Genomic DNA, 23576 nt, shown 5'->3' with positions numbered 1-23576 from the left:
CTTTACCATTTGGCACCTTCTTCAAATTTTTGAACACAGATTTCATGCTTCTCCAAAGTTTTTCTTTTTTAATTAAACAGATCCTGTTTCTGCAACCATTCCTGCTGATATAGTGACTCGTGATGGGAGAAAGCCTTTTGCTTATGGCTCACTTCATTTGCTAATCCAACTAGAATAGAATCACCTCTCCCCTCACCCTAAATACTATTATTTAGGAAGCACAATCAAATTAAAAATTACAGTTAATTTTATCAATATTTATTTTCAAAAGTTATACATTCCTTGAGAGAAAGTTTATTTTGAAACCATGTGTGTATAAATGCAGCATAGGTGTCCAAGTTTCATGCTCCTTTATCTAGTCCTAACAGATGTCTGTCCTTAGGCAAAACACATACTCTTCTAAGTCTTAATGTTTCTCATTTACGAAGTAATAAATGTGAATGATGACTAAGGTCTCATAACATAAAATGATTTTGCTATTTCTGAGATTATCCTTTAGAAATTAAACATGTTTGTTATTACAAATGCAGTTCATGTTTACTGTAAAATAGGAGGACATCAAAGAACAAATAAAACCATATGTCATCATCCAATTGATAACCACTGATAACTCCTTGATATATATCTTCCCATTCTTTTGTATGTGTGTAATTTTTAGTTGAATGATAATGTTTGTTCCCTTTCACAAACCGCTATTTTTATTTAGTAAAATAATGTGAACATCATTTCATTTCAATAATATTCATCTACATTATTTTTAATTTTTATTATGTTTATAATAATAATTGACATCCTTGAAGTTAAACCTTTGCTGACATCATTATTTACTATTAACATTGATTATTTACTATTAAACAAGAAAAATGCCCTATACCCATTCAAAGAAATGGTAATGCTATACTTTGACTCTACTCAGAACTATCCAATTCCTTTCCAAAATGTTTGCAAGTATTTAATCTGATGAGAGTAATAAAATTATAATTTATTTATGCTGTGCCCACAGGTCCTGTCCTCATGAACAACAACAAAAGTTCAATAATTTAAAGGAACAGAGACCAGTAAAGCATGTCATTCAAACTCTTAACCATACCTTACAGTAAGAAATATATTTTACAATCCAACACACATGCATCATGCACAATTGCTTCATAAAACCATATTTATTATTACTGCTTGCAATACACTTCTATTCTATTCTATTCTACTCCATTCCATTCCATTCCATCCCATTCCATTCTACTCTAGACTACTCTATCCTATTCTATTCTATTATTTAACTGTAGTCCAGACCTACTGAATTAATTTTTGGTTACAACACACAGGTTAAAAAAGGAAAAGAGCCTTTAAAAAATCCAGTATCTCTCTAATAGATAGTTAGAGAACATTAACTAAAGTATACTTCAAAATCTTTGGATATCTATGACCAGCCCAATAAGGTTAATCATTAAATCTATCAGAATCTGCAATCCCAACTAGCCAGCAACTTTTCTCAAGTCAATTGTGGGTGCTTATTTTCCTTCTGTGGTATTTCTACACAAGATGGTAGATTGCATTTTTTTAACTTTTAATTTTTGGGGGTACATAGATAAATATATTTATGCAGTACATGAGATATTTTGATACAGACATACAATGTCTAGTAACACATCAGGGTAAGTGGTATATCCAACACCCCAAGCATTTATCCTTTGTGTAACAAACAATCCAATTATACTCTTTTAGTTATTTTTAAATGTACTATAAACTATTGTTGACTGTGGTCACCTGTTGCACTATCAAATACTATGTCTTATTTATTCTATCCAGCTATAGTTTTGTATCCATTATTGTCCCTACTTCCCCCATACCTCTACTACTAAAAACAATTGCCATTTTTTGAGAATTAGCAGAGTCACCTGGCTGTTAAGTTAGTTGCTCATTCCCTTTTAAGTTTGGGACATTCCTCACATAATGAGGCTTCTTCCCATTCTCTTTCTCAGGCCCCATTTTACTTTGGGCACTGCCAAACCACCTCAGTTTTAGAATTAGGGGCAGTGAAAAGAAGATGCAGAGACAGATGGCACCTCTGAAGGTGTGCAGTGGGGCGTGCACACTCTGCACAGCCATCTGGTAGTCCAGCCTGGGCACCATTTCTTCCTCTTTCACCATAGACATAGAGCCTCCAAGTCTGATTAACCCTACCCTCTTCAATGCCTATTAAATCCACAAAGTTCATCCTGTCTCCGCTCTCACTGCCATAAATCTTTGTTACCACCTTCCTACCTGCAGTCTCACCCTTTGGCTGCTATCAGAGGTATCGTTTAGAAATACAGTGGATCATGCCGCTCCTGAGAGTTCAATTTTCTCCTGCTCACCTTCGCTTCCAGGACAAAGTTCAAGCCTTCTAATTTGGGTCTGCCTCCCTCTGCAGCCCTGCCACTGCTCTCCTATACAAACTGCTCACCACAGTCCCCCAGCCCTCAACAAATGTGGCCACATCGGACATTCTCAATCAAAATGTCTTGGCTTAGGAAAGTTAATTAATGGCTAAGTTCTGTGAAATAAAACTTAATGAGACCTGAGGTATGTAACCCCATTCTAAATTATGTTAAATATGTTGAAATTTTATGAGAATATACATTTTATAAATATCACTGAGCAATCTTAACACCCTAGCAGTGACTCTAACTCATTTAAACGTTTCATCTATTTGAGTCACAAAAATTTACCTCTCAATTTTGAAAGTTTTCGGGCTTGTGTCTCCCCAATAGAATTATTTTCATTAAATTGCTGATATAATCTTGAATGTTGAAAGCTTTTGAACTTCTCAGCTTTAGTATAAATGACAAGATCAGATAAGGCCAGAGCAATTTTTAGCTTCCTGGTCTAAAAATAAAATGCAGTAATTTTACATTTTTATGCTAATCATTGGGAAAAAAATCTTTTTCTGGTAAAGAAAATACACTTTCAAATAAATGATTTTCATCTTTTCATAAGATTATCTCCTCAAACACCATTTGGATTAACTCAATGTGATTATTTTTGGGAACAAAAATATTTCATGTGAATATAAGCTAGTTTAAATTTAAAAATCATGATCAATGTAATAAGTATTGAGGACCACAATTATTACTATTTATTTTTTCCTAAAGATCTCAGTGTATTCCCATAAATTTTATAAACTTAGGAATTTTCGTCATGAATAAATTTATACTGAAATGACTTCTATTACATAGCAAACATTTGCCATTTCACAACCCGGCGTCTATTTCTTTTACACTTCTTTTTAGCCATTTCCCAAGTTTTGTTTTGGGAAAACATTTCTTGCTCATGCTCAATCCAAGTATGAGTCACGCAGATTGGGCCAGCTAAACAGAGCTGTGCATTCCCCTAGCAACAGTAATTGGTTCAGGGATCTGCGCATAACCAGATCAGAGCCAACGTACAAAAAAAAAAAAATTGCTTGCTCTGCCAAGAGATAGGCATTCCACTGGATTTGAAGCTGAAATGATATAAAGCTGAATCCTTGCAATAGCCATGCACCAACACAGAGAAAGTGGGAGCAAAGCTGGAGAAAGAACTGAAGTTCTGCTGACTTTATGTGAGACACTATATCAAGTCATTTTTGAAATTAAAATCCCTTTCACTGAACTTTTCTATATAGGTCAATTAATTAATTATCATTTTATTTAAACCAGCTGGATTGCTTTTGTGTCACATGCAACCTAATATATTTTGTTTCATCATGTTAATGTGTGTACATATAACACTATGTATTATAAACATTGAATCTTGTCTTTGTCTTTACTTGAGACCAAGGAAATTATGTTGTGTATCTCTGCATCTGTTGCACTTTGCACAAAGCCTGCTTCATAAGAGTGCATAATATTTATCAACTATAGAAAACTTTTTTTTTTTTTTTTGAAACAGGATCTCATTCTGTTGCTCAGGCTGGAGTGCAATGGTGCCATCTCAGCTCACTGCAACCTCCGCGTCCCAGGTTCAAGCAATTCTCCTGCTTCAGCGTCCCAAGTAGCTGGAACTACAGGCATGAGCCACCATGCCTGGCTAATTTTTGTATTTTTAGTAGAGAGGGGGTTTCACCATGTGGGCCAGGCTGATCTCAAACTCCTGACCTCATATGATCCGCCCGCCTTGACCTCCCAAAGTGCTGGGATTACAGGCATGAGCCAGCCACCGTGCTCAGCCTAGAGAAAAAAAAAATTTAAGTAGCTAACATAAGAAAAGAGACAATTTAAAAAATTCATCTTCCACCATCAATGTTTTTGAAGTAAATTGTAAATGATAGACTAAAGTTTTTATAAGAAGGAAAATTATTTTTCTCCAGAATTTAAAAAAATTCTCCACCAAGAATAAAATTAGAAAACTTTCCAATCATTTGTAAGATTTTCACAAAGCACCACCTCACCTTCTTTTTCTTGAAAAGCGTTACTCCAGATAACTTTTTTACCCCTGTTTCCTTGTCTTGATTTTCTCCTAAAACAGATTCGAATATTTCTGATTCTTTGAATTTCTCCTCCTCCTCCTCCTCCTCCAGATCTGCCACTTCTTCTTCCCATTCCTCCACCTTACCACGCTTATCAGAACCTTTTCTTTCATGGGTTTCCTTTAAGGTTCCTATTTTCTTATTTTTAACTAATACTTTGAATTTTAGTGCCTAAGGAAACAATTTGAGAGATAACAATTACACATTTACAAGTCAATTTGCATTGTAACAGTCATTGAAAAGTGTTTCACTATATTTCCAATTAGCCTACAGTAAAAAGATATGTAAGAACTCCATTTTTTTCCCATATCCCTATTCACACCTCAGTAAAGGAATGAATACAGTGATACAATGTTATTGATTGTAATTCACCAAAAAATGAGCCTGTTATGATTGAGACTTACCATATGCCATTTCTTTTATATTTCACAAGTTGGTGCTATTCCAAAAATTTGAAATATGTGAAAAGTATATATAAATACTTACCATGATATTGCAATTAAAATGTTACAACTTCTGGTAGTAAGTGCTTCAGCTCATCATTTTCTTATCCAACATTAAAAAGTATTGAATGAAATTAGGTATATTAAAATGTCTATCATAAGTGTCTGGCATCTAGTATAGACTAAATTAAAGATTTATAATAAAGACTCTTCAAATTTCTTCTGTATTACACACAAGCATCATTAACTTAATATTTTCTGTCCATCAAATTTAGAAGCATGGCAAAATTTACCAACAGTGTCACTTGTTCTAAAATTGAAGACTTCTGGTTCCATTCTTTCACTTGGCAATGATTCGGGTTTAATATTTGATGCTATGTTTCCAGTACTTTGCAAAATTCTTTACTATTTCTTTTCCGCCACAATTGAACACATTGAGTCTGTGGGCATTCTTGTGCAGCAAAAGGACTGTGGTCTTTCCAAATTTCCTTAATTTAACAAGTACATTTAAGTGCCAGCTCTGTTATATACAATGCTGAAATCTAGGGTATAAAGTCAAGTCCTTTTCTCCAAGGAGCTTTGGTTTTCCTTTCCATTTTGTCATCCTCAGGTATCCATTCAAATTATTCCATCATCTCGGGTCTTCCCTCTTTCACAATGACCCTTATAATACTCTCTACTGCAGAGTTTACCAAATGCATTCTGCAATCCCATGCATCAAGAATATTATCAGAAGCGCTTGGGAAAGAGACAAATTCCTAGGATCTGCTTCAAAATGAGGGAATCAGAATCTTGAATTGTGGGCTGGAATTGGGCCTTCTTAACAAGTCTCTAGGCAATTATTTTACACACAAAGACTGAATATTGTAGGATTAGGTAATTTTTTTTTTTTTTTTTTTTGAGATGGAGTCTCACTCTGTCACCCAGGATGGAGTGCAGTGACATGATCTCAGCTCACTGCAACCTCCACCTCCCAGGTTCAAGAGATTCTCCTGCCTCAGCCTCCTGAGTAGCTGGGATTACATGGTAACTTTAATTCTTCATTTACTCATTGAAAAGCACCTCCCTGCTTTAGTATGGAGCTAAAATTTGAATAAAAGCTATGTACGGGAATGCTAGAAAAATAGATTCATATATGATAGGAAGTGGGATTCTCTTCCAAGAAAGTTTAAAATTATTGTAAGTTCCAGAATTGGGCTATAATTCGGGTTTAATCTTTGATGCTGTGTTTCCAGCACTTTGCAAAATTCTTTACTATTTCTTTTCTGCCACAATTGAACACATTGAGTCTGTAAGCATTCTTATGCGGCAGAAGAACTGTGGTCTTTCCATTTATCACACAATTCATTTTTTTCTGTCTCAGTTCTATCATCAGCCCTATATTTCTTGTCACTGGTGTCACAACACTTCCACTTGAAAATTTTTCACTGATTTAAATAAAATGTTAAAAGAAGTAAAATTTGAGGATCTTCCAGATTTATTATGCCAAGGAGAAAAGTTCAGCCTGGAAACTTAGTCATGTAATACAGCTGTTTTTCTTCAATGGTGCATGACCATTGCTTTCTGACCTTTGTGTTGAGATGTTATACATTGACCAGACTCCCCATTCTTTATTCCAACCTAGACTAAATGACCTTAGAGATAGAGAACCTTGTGATTACCTCTTTACAATAGAATGTTAAGTAAACCCCTTAGAGTGTAATCAACAGTAGCCAATCAAATCTTAAATCTGTATGTTAGCCATTGCATGGAAAATACTGTACTTCTGTTCTGCGCATCTGTTTTTGTCTGTCAGAAACAATTTTCACTGTTTTCCACACCAGGAGCAATGATTACCGTTCTTTGCTGTCTGTGTGTCCCAGAAAGTTACCCTCACACTTTGCACTGGAATAAATTCTTCTAACGGAATCCCGAGCCTTTTGATTATTTTAGGTTGGCAAAAATAATAATAATAATAAGGAAAATATAGAAGGAAATACTCAAATATTACAAAAATATTGTTATGTCTAGCAAAAATGAAGACATGTCAGAACCAAACTATTTGCTGTTAGACAACACTATTCACCAAAAAGAAAGTTTATTTATAATCTGATAAAATTTGGGATAGGGAAAAAGGCCCAGCAAAGAAAACTAAGCAGGAGTGGTCAAAGAGGAGTGAGGGAAGGCTAAAGAATGTGGTGTTATAACAGAAAGTGTTTCAGAAAAGGAAGGGGAGGTCCACAGCATTGAATGTTAATGAGAGGACAACCAGATGAAGACTAGAAGAGGATCATTAGAATTTATCAGTAAGAAAATATTTGATGAATGTGATGGGAACTTTCCTGTGAAGTAATTAGAAGAGAAAGAGGGACTGAATAGGTTGTAAGGAGACAAGAAAATGAAAAATTTGGGCTGTGAGAGGGAGTAATTTCTTTCTTTTCTTTTCAACAAGACAGAGTTTCGCTCTTGTTGCCTAGGCTGGAGTACAATAGCTCAATCTTGGCTCACTGTAACCTCCGCCTCCCGGATTCAAGTGATTCTCCTGCCTCAGCCTTCCTAGTAGCTGCGATTACAGGTGGATGCCGCGACATCCAGCTAATTTTTGTATTTTTAGTAGAGACAGGGTTTCACCATGTTGCTCAAGGCTGGTTTCGAACTCCTGACCTCAGGGTATCTGCCTGCCTCGGCCTCCCAAGGTGCTGGGATTACAGGCATGAGCCGCCGCCATACCCGGCCATAGAAAGGGAGTAATAAAGAGACAGCCTGAGAGAGAAGTGAAGTCCTGATGGTAGATGTGGATGTGATTTTTCAAAGCAAATACTTCAGTATGCTCTAATTAAGATGGAAAGGGTCATAGAGACAGGGAAATTGAAAAGAGTAGATTTTTTAAAGGGCAACCTACTACCCAGCTGTTAAGATATTGGGTACTGACTCTATTTATAGTCTAGAACTTTTGCCACTTTCTAGAACTTTTGCCTGTGAAACATACTAAATTTCTGGTCCCTAATACTATTTACTTTGATATTGTGGACCCATGGGGTAGGAGACACAATCAAAATGTGGGTTTTACATATATATACACACACACACACACACACACATATATATATATAATTTTTATTGAAATATATTCACCTAAATGTTCATGAGAACATTCCCTAGGCAACATTGCAAAGATAACCCTCTATACATGACCAAAACTAAGTATTTTCACTGGTCTCTAGCCCAGTTTCATGGGCCAATATAATAGTGACATGTTTTCATGGACTTTTTTCTTAACCTGAGTTACTCAGAAAAAAATGTTACCTCTGGTGATGGTAGAGTATCAGGAAAATCAGCAAGCATATCAGAAAGCAAGGACTCTCCAAAAGTCGTCTGCAAATTGTCTGCCATTATTTCTTGCTGGGCAGGGGAGCAGTGATTTTCTAAAGAGAGCACCACTGGGTAGTCAGATGTCTAAAAAAGTAACCATTACTATGGTTATTCATCAAAACTTCTAAATAATTGTAATGCAATTAATATAAGTGCCTAATGTATTTTAAAACTTACTTCTAACGTTTAGTACCTTTGCAAAATAAGTATTCTTTAAACTGAAAGTACTTTTGAGTTTGGCAAAACAGAGACCATTAAAACTGTATTAAAAGAAAAATGTATTACTATTTGCACCAAAAGAATAGGGACAACTGAAGCATCCATCAGTGAGTACTTATGTAAATAAATTATACTGGCTGGGCTCAGTGGCTCACACCTGTAATCCCAGCACTTTGGGAGGCTGAGGCGGGCAGATCACGAGGTCAGGAGATTGAGACCATCCTGGCTAACATGGTGAAACCCCATCTCTATTAAAATTATAAAAATTAGCCAGGTGTGGTGGTGCGTGCCTGTAATCCCAGCTACTCAGGAGGCTAAGGCAGGAGAATCACTTGAACCCAGGAGGTGGAGATTGCAATGAGCCGAGGTCACGCCATTCATTGCATTCCATCCTGGGTGACAGAGCAAGACTCCATCTCAAAAATAACAATAATAATAATAAATAAATTATACCATATCCATATAAAGGAATGATATAGACCAATAAAGAAGAAGGCAGGATGAGCACAGTGGCTCACACCTGTAATCCCAGCACTTTGGGAGACCGAGGCTGGTGGATCACCTGGGGTCAGGAGTTCAAGACCAGGCAGGCCAACACGGCGAAACCCTGTTTCTACTAAAAATGCAAAAAAAAAAAAAATTAGCCTGGCATGATGGCAGGTGCCTGTAATCCCAGTTACCTGGGAGGCTGAGGCAGAATTGCTTGAACTGGGAGGTGGAGGTTGCAGTGAGCCGAGATTGCACCACTGCACTCCAGCCTGGGTGATGGAACAAGACTCTGTCTCAAAAATAAAAAATAAAAAAAGAAGAAGACAGAGCTATCTATACTGCTATAGAAAGTTATCTATGGATTTATGAAGAAAAGCAAGTTACCAAAAAGTAGCATGCTATATTTTTATTGTTAATATACAAATATTTTGAGATTTTAAAACGTGGAACAAAAACATTATTAACACTGATGAGTTGGGGGAAATGTATATTCTGCTTTTTCAGTTTTAAGTTCTGTAATCAAAACTCATTGTTTTAGAATTAGAAACAAAGATAAAGATATTTCCAGTTTCTAATAGCAAAGGAGTTTTTTTAAGTGAAGGTGGCTCTACAACGGTATTTTCTGCCCTTTCTCACTGCCGTAACTTCAAAACTTGCCATAAAATGGGGAACAAAACATCATTGGATCTTATTTAAGATTTTTTTCTTTGTTTTGATTTCATATATACTTATCAGGGCACAGATTTACCAATTTGTAAACAAGCCAGGGAATCACAAGTCTTGCTGCATTTTCACAGCACTCAGAACAGGGCAGATTATTACTATGTCTTTTGAATGTGTGAGTGTTTTGCTCTGTGGCTGCTGTGACAAAAATTACTACAAACCTTTGTGGCTTAAAACAACAACGTTTATTCTCTCACCGTCTAGTCACCAGAAGTTTGAAATCAGTTTCTCTGGTCTGAAATCAAGGTGTTGGTAAAGCTGCACTCCCTTGGAAGGCACTGGGGAAGAATCCTCCTTGTCTCTTCCAGGTTTGGGTGGCTGCCCACATTCCTCGGCTTGTGGCCACATCTCCCTAATCTCTGTCCCTGTCTTCCCATTGCCTCCTCCTCTGTTGTATCAAATCTCTCTCTACTTCCTTCTTATAAAAGTGCATATGATGGTGTTTAGGGCCCACTCAGATAATCCAGAATAATCTCCCCATCTAGAGGTTTTTAACTTCATTACATCTACAAAGACACTTTTTCCAAATAAAACAACATTTACAAGTTACAGGAATTAAAACTTAATATTTTTGGAAGCCTTTATTTGACCTATACAATGACCTTCTCAACTAGAGTGAGTCCACTGACTCACTCTGACCCCAACAGAATAGTGTACAGTTTTTTCCAAATATAATAAGTAATTCTGAGACTGGGGCAAACTGATGGCCTAAAAGCTGGATTCTTCCATGAGGTCCTGATATCACTGAGTCATTTCTCTATCTTCTTGGCTCCATCTTCTGGGAAAATCTGCTTTCTTTTATCTTCCTTGGCCACATTGAAAGTGGATGTTGAGGAGTTTGCTCTCTTGAAAGCCAAGCAATGTTTGCAGCCCATTTCCTTACCAAAGGCTGTTTTAAGGCTCACCTAAGAGTCATACTTATGGGTTTTTTTTTTTTTTTTTGGCAATTTAAGTCCCTCAAAACTTAGATTTCTTATGTATTTATTCTCATAAGTTCATGCAACTGGACCCCAGGTTTTTTCCTAGTCATAATTATCATCTATTTAATTTCATGTCCTCTTTTTCTAAATTAATAGTGACTACCTTGACTAGGAGGTCTAAACTTTAATCTGATCTATGCTGCAAAACTGAGTCACCTTGTTCAGCTGGGAAATCTCATTGCCTCTCCATTGCTCAAAGCCTTGTTTAAAATCTCACTTCTTGCTCCTTTGGGAGTTTTTAAATAAATTCTGTTGTGTATACTTAAGATATACAACATGATGTTATGGGACACACGTAGATAGTGGAAAGGTTATTATAGTGAATCAAATTAACATATCCATCTATCCATCATCTCACATTTACCCTTTTTTAAATTTTTATGGCAAGAGCAGCTAAAATCTACTCATTCAGCATGAATACCATATACAGTACAATTTTATTAACTATAATTTTCATAGGGTACATTAGATGTCTAGACTTTTTCATCCTACATATGTGCTACTTTGTGGCCTCAGACCTACCTGTCTCTATTTTCTTCTCCCTCCCCACACCTCGTTCCTGTCAACCACTGTTTTGTTCTCTATCTCTGTATATTTGAGAGGTTTTTTTTTAATCCCACATGTAACTGAGATCAGGCATTATTTCTTTCTGTGTCTGACTTATTTCACTTAACACATAATGTCCTTACCCATGTTGTGGTAAATGGAAAGATCTCATTCTTTTTAAAGACTGAATCATATTCCATTGTATATATCCAATTTTCTTTATCCATTTGTCTGTCAATGAACACTTAACGTTGTTTCCGTATCATGGCTATTGTGAACAATTCTACAGTGAACATTGCAGCACAAATATCTTTATGAGATGGTTATTTAATTCCCTTTGGGTATGTACCAAGAAGAGGGATTACTGGGTCATATGGTGGCTCTATTTTTTATTTCTTTAAAAACCTCCATGCTGTATTCCCATTGGTGGTACCAATCTACATTTCCATCATCAGTGTACAGAGTTCCCTTTTTGCCACACCCTCATCAACATTTGGTATCCTTTGACTTTCTGATGAGACCTTCTAACATGGTAAGACTGTGAGGTGGTATCTCATAGTGGTTTTGATTTGCATTTCCCTGGTAACTAATAATGTTGTGTGGCCATTTTTATGTCTTCTTTGGAGAAATGCGTATTCAGGTTTTTTGTTCATTTTTTAATCAAGTTTTTTTTTCCACTAATGAGTTGTATGAGTTCTTTATAAATTTTGGATATTAATCCCTTATCAGATACATGGTTTGCAAATATTTTTTCCCAATTCATAGGCTGCCCTTTCATTCTGTTGATTGTTTCCTTTGCTGTGCAAAAGCTTATTAGTTTGATGTAGTTCCAGTTACCCATTTTTGCTTTTGTGATCTGAGCTTTTGATGTAATATCAAAAAAATAATTGCCAAAGTCAGTGTCTAGGAGATTTTCCCCTATGTTCCCTTCTAGGATTTTCATAGTTTCTAGTCTTATATGTAAGTTTTTTTATCCATTTTAGCTTGATTTGTTGTGTATGGTGTAAGATAAGGGTCTAATTTCATTCTTTAGCATGCTGAAATTAAGTTTTTTCAGTACCATTTATTGAAGGTACTATCCTTTACCATTTTGTCTTCTTGGTCTACTTGACAAAAATTAGGTTGACCATATATGCTTAGGTTGATCTCTAGGCTCTCTATTCTGTTACACTGGTCTATATGTCTGTTTTTCTGCACAGGACCATGCTGTACTGATTCCTATAGCTTTGAAATATGATTTTAAATCAGAAAGTGTGACACTTCCAACTTTGTTTTTATTAGAATTATTCTGACTATTTGAAGTCTTTTATAGTCCTTTACAAATTTTAGGACTTTTTTTTTCTATTTCTATGAATAATGCCATTGGAATTTTGATAAGGATTGCATTAAATCTGTATATTGTAGCCCAGTATAGTTGCTCACACCTGTAATCCCAGCACTTTGGAAGACCAAGGTGAGAGGATCTTCTGAGGCCGGGTCTTTGACACCAGCCTCAACAACATACCAATACCACACCCCAAGGGGAAAAAACCCTGTGTATTGTTTTAGATAGTATGAACATTTTAACAATATTATTTTATATCTTCTGATTCAGGAGCATAGGATATCTTTTCACTTATTTGTGTCTCCAATTTCTTTCATCCATGTTTTGTAGTTTTCAGTATACAGATCTTTCACTTCTTTGGTTAAATTTATTCCTAGATATGTCATTTTTATACTATTGTAAATGAGATTATTTTCTTAATTTCTTTCAATTAGGTCACTATTTGCGTATAAAAATACTACTGATTTAAATATGTTGATTTTGTATTCTGCAACTTTACTGAATTGATTTATGAGTTCTAACAGGGTTTTCGTGTGGAATCGTCGGGCTTTTTTACAGACAGGATTATGTCATCTGCAAATAAAAATAATGTTGCTTCTTTTCTTCCTATTGGAAAGAATAGGAAGTATTGCATTTTGTCTCTTTTTCTGATCTAGTTGCCCATTTCTTGCTTTTTGAAATCTTAGAAGCTGTAGGCTTTTCATCTTTGCAAGGCCTTTGAATTTTAAGACTGTCGCTATTTTTTTAAATTCATTTTTCCACTCTGAATTAGGTGAGGGAGTTAGCCACACAAACATTTGGGAAGAGTATTTCATATAAAGAGGGAACAGCAAGTACAAAGGCCTTGAGATGTGTCTGAAAAAGACTAAGGAGTCCAGAATGGCCAAGTGAACAGGGATGGAGTAGCAGGAGAGTTAAAAGAGGTAATGAAAAACTGACCACTTAGGACCTTGTGAGTCATTGTACAAATTTTAGCTTTTGAGTGAGGTTGAAGGCTTTGAGAAGGGCAATGACATAGTCTGACTTACCAAAAATCACTCTGGCTGATATGTTGAGATGAGATTGCAGGGGAATAAGAAAAGAAACAAGAATATCAGAGAAGAGGGCACTGGGATCATTTAAGTGAAAGGTAATGTTGGTTGACTAGGACAGTGACAGTAAGAATGGGCAGAGATAGCTAAATTCAGGATACATTTTAAAAGTAAAGCCAAGATGATTTGCTGAAGAATTGATTGAGGGGCTTGAGAGAAGGAGAAGAAGGTTACAGTTGGCAAAAAAGGTTTTGGCTAGAGCATATGAAAGTTGTCATTAATGAGATGGGGAAGATCATGGTGAGAACAGGACTGGAGAAATATCAGGGAGCTCAATTTTAAACATGTTAAGTATGCCTATTCATGTCCAAGTGGTAATGTCAAATAGGCAGTTGTGTACATTGGTGTGAGTTCAGGAGAGAGACTGAAGTAGAGATAAATATATTTTGAAATAATAGAAACTACATGTTCAGGAGAATCAGTGCCATACTCTCAATGTTTTTATACTAAGATAGAAATTATTCATATATGACATTTGTATCTTTGGAATATTTATTGTGTACTGTCTTTTAATATATAGTAGATAAATTTATATAAATTTGTGATTTTAAGTTTATGTTGACAGATTATGTAATGTATTGACATAGGAGAACTTTAAGCATGTTACATTTGTAAATTTAGTGTATTAGGTACACATTACATAGTTTTAGTACATAGTAAGAATTCTTTTAGCCATTTTGACTGCAGTAAAATTGTACTATAATTGAAGTACTTAAAAAATCAAGTGTGTTAAGTTTACAAAAACAACTTAAAATATCTGAAGGTGCAAAATTAGCCACGTTTATAAATGAAACCAGTGCTATTTAGAACTCCTTAACATTGAGGGATTGCAAAAACCTGCTCAATTTATAGGTTAGGATTCATATACTGAGCTTAAATTCTAGGAATAAATATATCTTTGAATCTATAATAAATTAAAAATTATTGAATCCAAAGAAAACTTCTGAACATTTCTTACCATATCAATAGCTGTCATTATAGTCATTAAAATGTTAACAATTGAAATGATGCATTGTTGACACATTTTATTTTGTCTTGAAAGTAAAATAGTTGAATATTCGTAAAATATCTACTTATTACCTAGACCAGTATTTCTCAAACTTTCCTGCCATCATCCACAATAATAAATATATTTTACATTGTGAAACAATACACACACACACACACACACACACACGAGTAAACAAAAATTTCCATGAAACACTTGTACCTTACCACCTGAACCTAACTTCGATAAATCTACCTTTAACTACATACAACATGGATTTCACTGCCTACTAATGGATCATAACCCACAATTTGAAATATCATCTAAAGTAAGGCTAAGCATTATAGGATTTTGAAGCAAGTAAATTAGAATTGCTTCTGTTTAAATAGCTACAGTTGAACAAAGATATGTACATACCATGAATGCGTACTTGTGTATAGCTTGGATAACAGTTTTAAACAGAATTTTGCTGGTGAGTGTGTAGCCATGATATACAACAGGTTCATTTTGTGCTCCATCCCAGCAATCAATCTCCAAACAACGGCATCCTTTCACAAGGGCACTAGCAAAATTTCCGCAAAATAAAATGTTACTCCTGGACCATTAAAAATATATACCAAAGTATCAAAACATTCCAAAGACTATTTGTGATTTTATAATAAATGCATAAATGAGTCCATAAAACTCTATAAAAACTTGTCTTTAGGACAAGCTTTGAGTCTCTAGAAATTTACATTATAAAGGAACACATAGACTGTCTGTGTAGTACAACACTGTCTTTCTTTCTAGTCAAATGTTTTACTCTCGTGTGCTCTCCATACCATGCTTGGTTTTCAGTAAGCAATGAAGATACTTGCTCCATAGTTGTAGCTCTGAAACATCCCTACTCCCAACCCATACAATTTTACTTATGGTGGCGTTTACTGTTCAATGCCATACCAGTGAAAAGCGATGATATTCAAAGCCCTCTCAGAAAAGTAAAATCTATTAATAAAATCTTATCTAATTCTTTCCTCATGTCAGGCTTTGGGGAATGAGGTATATGGTAGAAAGGGAAGGATAAAGAAAAGATAAACTGTGATAATACTTGCTCCCTGGAAAAAATATTGGCTAGACGGTATGGAAACTAGAGGGCCTGGTGAATCAGCAAATAATCCTTATCTCTCTAACCATTTTACATAAGGCCATCTCTAATTTTAATCCAAGTAAGCACTAGAGAAAATTAAGGTTTATGCCAAGGAAGCCTGGATACCTGCTAATCTATGTCTATTCGACTCACAATTTCACTGGGAGAAAAGTATGACTTGCTTGCCTCAGAATATAAATTCACAGCTTTATCAAAACCGAGGAAAATATATTTCTACTTCTACTGATATCTAAAACTGGGTCTGATCTTTCTACCTAAAAATATCAGTTTCTTGATTTAAACATAAATTCTATCTTAGGTTCATTAAATCAGTTGTACCCACTGGGTTTAAATTAATTTTCAGTGTTCATACTACAAGAGAGCAGAGATGGGATGCTTTATTAGCACATACACTTTTATTTACTCTGTGTCAGTTGAAGCTGATTGCATTCAGATTTTTCACTGACTTTATAATAATGAATATAAGCAAATAGGGATGTCTCAAAATATTCATACCTAGCCCAGAGTAGGCCATTGTATGTCATCATGAAATAGGTCATTTGCCCTAAATTACCAAGAGTTCACTCAAATTTATTGATTTATGTATAGATATTGTTTTATTGATTCATGCAAATGTAGATATAGCATTAAGATAATTCTTTAAATTATTTCACAGACACATACACAGAGTTGTATAGTTGTTCCTATTATCTATGAACCTGGCCTGACATGGGTAGTAATATGTGCCAACCACAGACAGGGTCAGCAACAGTAACATGAGGCAATGGTTAGTGCTGGTTCTACAAGAGCAGGGATTGAAATTTCAGTCCATAAAGCATGTTTGACATAAACTGACTGTTAGTAAATATTTATTGTGTTTATACAGAAAAATGTGATCTGCTAAAATGTGATCTTGGAAGAGACAAAACTGAATCTGAGAGCTGACTTGAAACATCAGGATCTTAGAATTGATGCATATTAAGAATGAGGTTAAAAAAACTCCCTTGTCATACATAGAGATATTTTTCCATAGAAAGCCAAGTTAACACTTCTTTTCCAATAAGTACATTAAATTACCCCTCTGTCTACAGCTACTGGTTTTCCACTGGGACGATTTTGCCTCAGGAGGGATTTGGCAATGTCTGGAGACATTTTCGGCTGCCACAACTGGAGGTGGGGGAGGTTTGTAACTGGCATCTAGCAGGTAACAGTCACAATGCCACTAAACATTCTGCAATGCACAGGACAGTCCCCAACAACAAAAAAATTATCTGACTCAAAAACTGAAAAGTTTGAGAAACCCTGCCATAAGTCGTGACAACCTGGAGAAGGGAGTGTGGTCCCAGCACAAAGTACTTATATAAAGTCAGTAGCTTTTCTAAACAGAAGCACAGAGCACCGAATGGGCCATATAAGAAAATGAACCTTTTAGATTTAGTTCTTCTTTGGAGATCACATTTAGTCCCTTTCTAGGGAGATGACCCTAGGAGTACTTAGGTAGGAGCATAGCTGAGAATAGATAAAACAATTATGACACTAAGTCAATGTACTGAATTCAGGACTGCCTAAAATATGAGAGAGAGAGAGAGAGAAACCTTATATACCCCCTTGAAAATAATAGAGATAAAAGACAGAAGAAACCTGATGAGGAAGTAAGAGGAAGTAAGGCATTAAAGAGGAAGAGAATTAGTGAATCTCATCTATCTTGGAGGCTTCACCAACCAGTCAAATTTTTATTAAGAAAAATTAAATTCTTAGTAAATTCTTTTGGGGTGTTTGGGGTTTTTTTTTTTTTTTTTTTTTTTTGGTTTTTTTTGTTTTGTTTTGTTTTTTGAGACAGAGTCTCGCTCTGTCGCCCAGGCTGGAATGCAGTGACACGATCTCGGCTCACTGCAAGCTCCACCTCCCGGGTTCACGCCATTCTCCTGCCTCAGCCTCCCTAGTGGCTGGGACTACAGGTGCCTGACACCTCACCCGGCTAATTTTTTGTATTTTTAGTAGAGACAGGTTTCACCGTGTTAGCCAGCATAGGGTTTTTTGTTTTTTGTTTTTTGTTTTTGAGACGGAGGCTCGCTCTGCCGCCCAGGCTGGAGTGCAGTGGTGCGATCTCAGCTCACTGCAAGCTCCACCTCCTGGGTTTTTTACGCCATTCTCCTGCCTCAGCCTCCTGAGTAGCTGGGACTACAGGCACCAGCCGGGTCGCCCGGCTAGTTTTTTGTGTTTTTTAGTAGAGACGGGGTTCCTCCGTGTTAGCCAGGATGGTCTCGATCTCCTGACCTCGTGATCGGCCCGTCTCGGCCTCCCAAAGTGCTGGGATTACAGGCTTGAGCCACCGCACCCGGCCACGATAGGGTTTTTTAATTTTGCTGGTTTTTGTTTTATGCATCTGGGGTGTTTTTGTTTTTGTTTTTGTTTTTAAGATGGGGTCTCTTTCTGTCGCCCAGACTAAGGTGCAACCTCGAAGTCCTAGGCGCAAGTAATCATCCCACTTCAGCCTCCCAAGTAGCTGGGACTACAGACACATGCTACCACACTTGGGTAATTTGCTTTGTTTTTTTGTTTGTTTGTTTGTTTGTTTAAGTGTACAATGCTTTATTTAGGCATGTGGTAATGCACTATAATGTACAACTTCAGAGTTTTGTTAACTAATTGTCTCTGTATTGGAGAAATGGACCTAGAATATTGATAGAGAAATCTTGTCTGGCCCATGGATACTCTGGGCAAATAAGGTGGTCACCTAATCCTTGGCAGAAGTTCTAAATTCGGCTACGTTTGTAGAATTGCAGATGAATATATTTCTTGGCTTATGGATTTATTTATGTATTTAGATTTTAGGTTGGAGAAGAAGCAATACTTATTTGTAAAGTTTCTTAATTTCTATGGAAGAATGCTTGCTTTCCTGACTCGTATTTGATTATGACAGTAAATTGTCTTGCCTATTTCATCAACACAGAGTATGAGTTCTCTGGAGTGCTGCCAGAGAACAATCTTGAGCTTTCTACTTGGGTGGTGTGGGGAAAAAACCACCAAGAACTATATTGTGAAAGAAAACTTTTCATAAATAATATTGGCTCTTGCTACTTCTCTAGATAGTTTTAATTTTATCCATGGATCAGGCCAACCTTTACAAAACTGCATATTCAGACTAGATGGTTTGATGCCCCGCAAAAATGTTTTCAGTGATTGCGCAATGTCATGCCAACCATTTACATGCGGAGGCACATAAGAGAAAGTTTTATCCTCTCTAACGGTGATGTTGAGGACACTCCACTATTTCACTTTGATCCTCCTTTTTGGAAACAAATGGAGAAAATTGCTCCCCCATTCACTACTGTTTTTTATGATCATTGTAAACCTGATAACTAATCTTGTTTCTCTCTTGACTTTGACTGCTAGGAAACTTACAGGTGATATTCTCCAGGCATTCTAGAATTTGTACAGAACTACAGAACTTTGTGGTAGGAAATTTCCACTCTTAACTTTATTTCATCTGTTTATCTTTAAGTTTCCTTCAAATACTTCCTATAAACTATCAAGGTATAAAATATTATAATTTTTATTGTAATTTCTTTACATTGTGTAATGTTACTATTTTCTATTTGAAGTTGAATTTTAACTGGTAATAAAAATAAATTTAAGAATCTTTTGGTACATTAAAATATTGAATGCTATACAGCAGTAATATTATTTTTCCTTTTGTAAATATGAGGAAATTGAGATACACAATGGTTATATCTGTCACAAAATTAACAGATGAGGGAAAGGGAAGAAATATGAGCAATAGAAACTTAAACATTGATATTTAAACACTATATTATGCCACTAGTCATAAGGAAAAATATTATGAAATACTTTCATTCTAAGCATGTATCTTCTAAAGGTGGATAAAGAAACAGAGAAAAGTACAATTACATTTAAATGTAAATTTGCAGTTAGATGAAACTTTTTCTTGCAATGTAAAAGTAATTATATATATTTCTAAAGATAACTGCTTTAATATTTATATTTTCTCTCTTTAAATAATTAAAATAACAAAAAATGAACAGAAATTCCTGTAATTAAATTATATCTATAAATTGGGCTATCTTTACAGAATTCTAAATGAATACATTTCCAAGTTTGTGAATTTATGTCTTTACTTAGATTTGAAATTAGAGAAGCAGCAATATTTAGTTGTATGTTTGCTGCTATCTTGGAATTATAAGATGTCTTTCCTATTGATGGTTTTACCTTAAGTAATACTATCTAATCATTTGGTTTTAAATATCCCACATATGCTGATGACTTCCAATTCTGTTTTTCCAGTCTGATAACTTCTGAATTCCACACACATATACCCAACTGACTATCTGATCAGCCATTTGGTAACCAATTGGTACCTCAAACTTAACATGGAAACCACAGAACCCTTGCATGTTGCCTCACACCCTACAATGGGCTTCTCTCTTGGGCTTCAATATCTCAGCCAACAGTATCACTGTAATTTGGTAATTGGGATGAAAATCTTGATTCCTCTCTTTCCCTCATATCTCTCTTCAAATCATCTGGTAAGTCATGTTGGCTCTGCCTCCTAAAATGGTCCCCAATTTTAGGAGGTTCAACTTACAACTTTTCAACATTATGATAGTGCAAAGAAAATATGCACTCAGTGGAAATCACACTTCGAATTTTGAATATTGGTCATTTCCCAAGCTAGCAATGTGCTATATGAGATACTCCGTCGCAAGATGCTGAGCAGCAGCTGTGAGCTACAGATCCTACTCAGCCACATGATCACAAGAGTAAGCAACCAAGACTCTACAGTGTCCTGTGTTGCCAGTTTTGAGGGGTGCTTTTAGAGAGGGGATATGATTTAGCCTCACTGTAAGCTAGTGTAAGTGTGTTAAAGTAAGCTAGGTTAAGCTATAATGTTTGGTAGGTTAGATGTACTAAATGCATTTTCAACTTAAGATATTTTCAAGTATTGGGATGTTATCACATTGTAAGTCGAGAAGCATCTGTCTCTCAAATTCAACCACTTATCATCTCAGCTGCTGCCTCATGAGTTCACCACCACCTATATCACCTGCACTGCTACATCATCTTCCCAAATCATATTCTACCTCCACTCTGGCCCCATCAGTCATTCCTCCACATTACTGAATAGATCAAATTATGACACTATCTTAAGGAAAATCCTTCCCAGTGCAGCTGGAATAAAATCTATTCTCCTCTCCATGCTCTACAAGATCCTCATTAACTGACTCTACCTACCTCCTCAAACTCACCTCCCTCCATTCATCATTGACTTGTATCCAGCAGCATTTGCCATTTTTCTCTCAATTAAACATGCCAAGCACTTGCTCTGTTTAACATGACCTTCCTACTAATCTCTCTAAGGCTTCCTGTATCATCATTCATGCCACAACTATTTCATTTCACCTCTTGAGAAGACTTTTCGGACAACTTTACCCTAAGTAACACCCTCCACCCCACAGTCACTTTCCATCACATTACCTTAGTTTATCTTCCCCGTATGATTCATTCATCCTTGAAAACATTTTTTTACCTGGTTATTATCTGTCTATCTGCTTGTACACAGATATATGTAGCAGCTTCAAAAATCTCGTTCACCACTGTATCTGAGCTGACTAAACTGAAGTCTGGTATTAACAGTATGATAGATACATTGTTAGGTATAAAATCAGCAATGCAACGCGGATTATTTTTAACCTATGTAAACTACTTAGCATGCAAGTCTATAAAAATCACTATCCATAAATGCAAAGTTATACAATGTACTGTATTTACGTGTTGGCTTTAGTTATAGTATGTGTTCTGATGTCTGAGAATTAATTTTAACCATGCTTTTTAAAATCTAGGATCTTCTGACTAGCTAAATAACAGTCTTCTTCATATGCTTTCCTTTGAGAGGTATCTATGTTATTCAGCAAACTTTGGAGGGGCCATAACCATGGAGAAGATTTCAACATGTGGGATTATGTATGCAATACAATACTAATGCATAGAGGCCGGGCGCGGTGGCTCAAGCCTGTAATCCCAGCACTTTGGGAGGCCGAGGCGGGCGGATCACAAGGTCAGGAGATCGAGACCACAGTGAAACCCCGTCTCTACTAAAAATACAAAAAATTAGCCGGGCGCGGTGGCGGGCGCCTGTAGTCCTAGCTACTCAGGAGGCTGAGGCAGGAGAATGGCGTGAACCCGGGAGGCGGAGCTTGCAGTGAGCCGAGATCGCGCCACTGCACTCCAGCCTGGGCAACAGCGTGAGACTCCGTCTCAAAAAAAAAAAAAAAAAATACTAATGCATAAAATAAATTATGTTGCCACTTCATCCAAATGTTGGATCTTCAAGATACATACAAATAAAAATTCCTATTCCCTATGAGTTTGGATAACATGGGAGTCTTCTTTTTATTGTGCACTCTTGGCTACTGAGGTAGACACTGCCAGGAACTTCCACGTATTCTTAAATGTAATAGATTTAAAAATCAAATAAATACCTTACATATCCCCAAAGGTCACTTGGTCCCACTAATTGATCAGATACCAAATATGTGTTATGTGAAGATGAAATAAAATAATCATTTAATGGATGAGTCATATCTTGATAAACTTTTCTACATTCATTTTTAAATAGTTGACATTCACGTGAATCCATATATCTTGTAAAACCTTCTAATGACATTTGGCGTGCTTTCCTAACTAAAAAAAAAAATAAAATAAGTTAAAAGGATGCAAAGAAAACCATTAGCAAGATAAAACACTACATCTCACTTGTAAACTTATTCAGTAGTAGAGCATATTTCTAAAATATTCCTTTAGAATTAATATTCATACTATATTTATGTTGTTTGGACACAAATTTTTGTAGTAAAATCTTTAGTTCTTCCATATTAACATTCAAGTAAAGAATATATTATCTAATTATCTCTGATTTTTTTATGCTTTGAAAATACACACAAGAAAAGTACGTATATTATAGATCAATGAACTTCCACAAGCTACATATCTGGATAACTGGCACACAGGTCGAAGAACAAAGCATTGCAGTGTTCCAGAAGCCTGCCTCCGACTAACTTTCCAGTTGTTCACCACACCCAAGTATATCCACTGATTTGACTTCTAAAAGAATAGATTAGTTTTCTTTGGTTGTTGTGCTTCATATGAATTGACTCAGACAGTATGTATCTTTTGTACCTGGTTTCTTTTACTCAACATTATATTTCAAAGATTTATTCTTGTAGTTGCCTGTAGTTATACATTGCTCATTCCCATTACTTTACAGTATTCCATTGTATGAGTATGCCACAATTTATTTATTCATTCTGATAGGCATTTAGATAATTTCCTGTTTGGTGCTGTTACAAATTGTGCTGCCAAAAATAACCAGTAAATGTCTTTTGGTGCAAATATACACACATTTATGTATGGTGCATGCCTAGGAATCGAATTGCTCGGTCATTTGCATATGATCACCTTTAGTAATTAATCTCTGCACTTTTTTACTCACTATAATGTGTACCAAAATATCAATTTAAGCAGAAGACTGGCTCTGGAAACAGACAGCCTGGACTTATATCCATTTAACTTGTTACATGACCTTGAGCATGTTAGCTAACCTCTCCCTATCTGTGGAATGGAGGTAATAATAGGATATACCCTTATATATTAACTCTATAATTTTTTGTTGCTATTATTGCTATTGATAGTTCATTTTAACCAAAAAGAAAAGGTGACATGAGCATTCATTTGATTAGAGTGTGATCTTTGACAGAGAATTTTATTTCCAGGAATTTATCCTATAGAAGTA

The 23576-nt window shown here is 35.8% G+C and overlaps 1 protein-coding gene across 7 annotated transcripts in view; it reads right to left on the bottom strand.

The window, feature by feature from the left end:
• LOC105481365 (phospholipase C zeta 1) overlaps window positions 1–23576 on the bottom strand; it is a 53985-nt gene that overhangs the window by 12674 nt on the left and 17735 nt on the right. For 4 of the 7 annotated variants that reach the window (XM_011740894.3, XM_011740930.3, XM_071072154.1 and 1 more), the window contains 5 exons: window positions 22267–22468; window positions 15058–15202; window positions 8215–8364; window positions 4409–4657; window positions 2709–2865 (listed from right to left, as the gene is read on the bottom strand). In XM_011740894.3, coding sequence (XP_011739196.2) covers window positions 2709–2865; window positions 4409–4657; window positions 8215–8364; window positions 15058–15202; window positions 22267–22468 — 903 coding nt within the window. The remainder of the gene's footprint in view (window positions 1–2708; window positions 2866–4408; window positions 4658–8214; window positions 8365–15057; window positions 15203–22266; window positions 22469–23576) is intronic. The other 3 variants (XM_011740940.2, XM_011740902.3, XM_071072156.1) reach the window with 2 other exon arrangements.

Source organism: Macaca nemestrina, chromosome 10 (assembly GCF_043159975.1).
Source record: "Macaca nemestrina isolate mMacNem1 chromosome 10, mMacNem.hap1, whole genome shotgun sequence".
Taxonomy (NCBI): Eukaryota; Metazoa; Chordata; class Mammalia; order Primates; family Cercopithecidae; genus Macaca; species Macaca nemestrina.
Note: the sequence above shows the minus strand (reverse complement) of the source record. Positions and strands in the feature narration are given on the sequence as shown.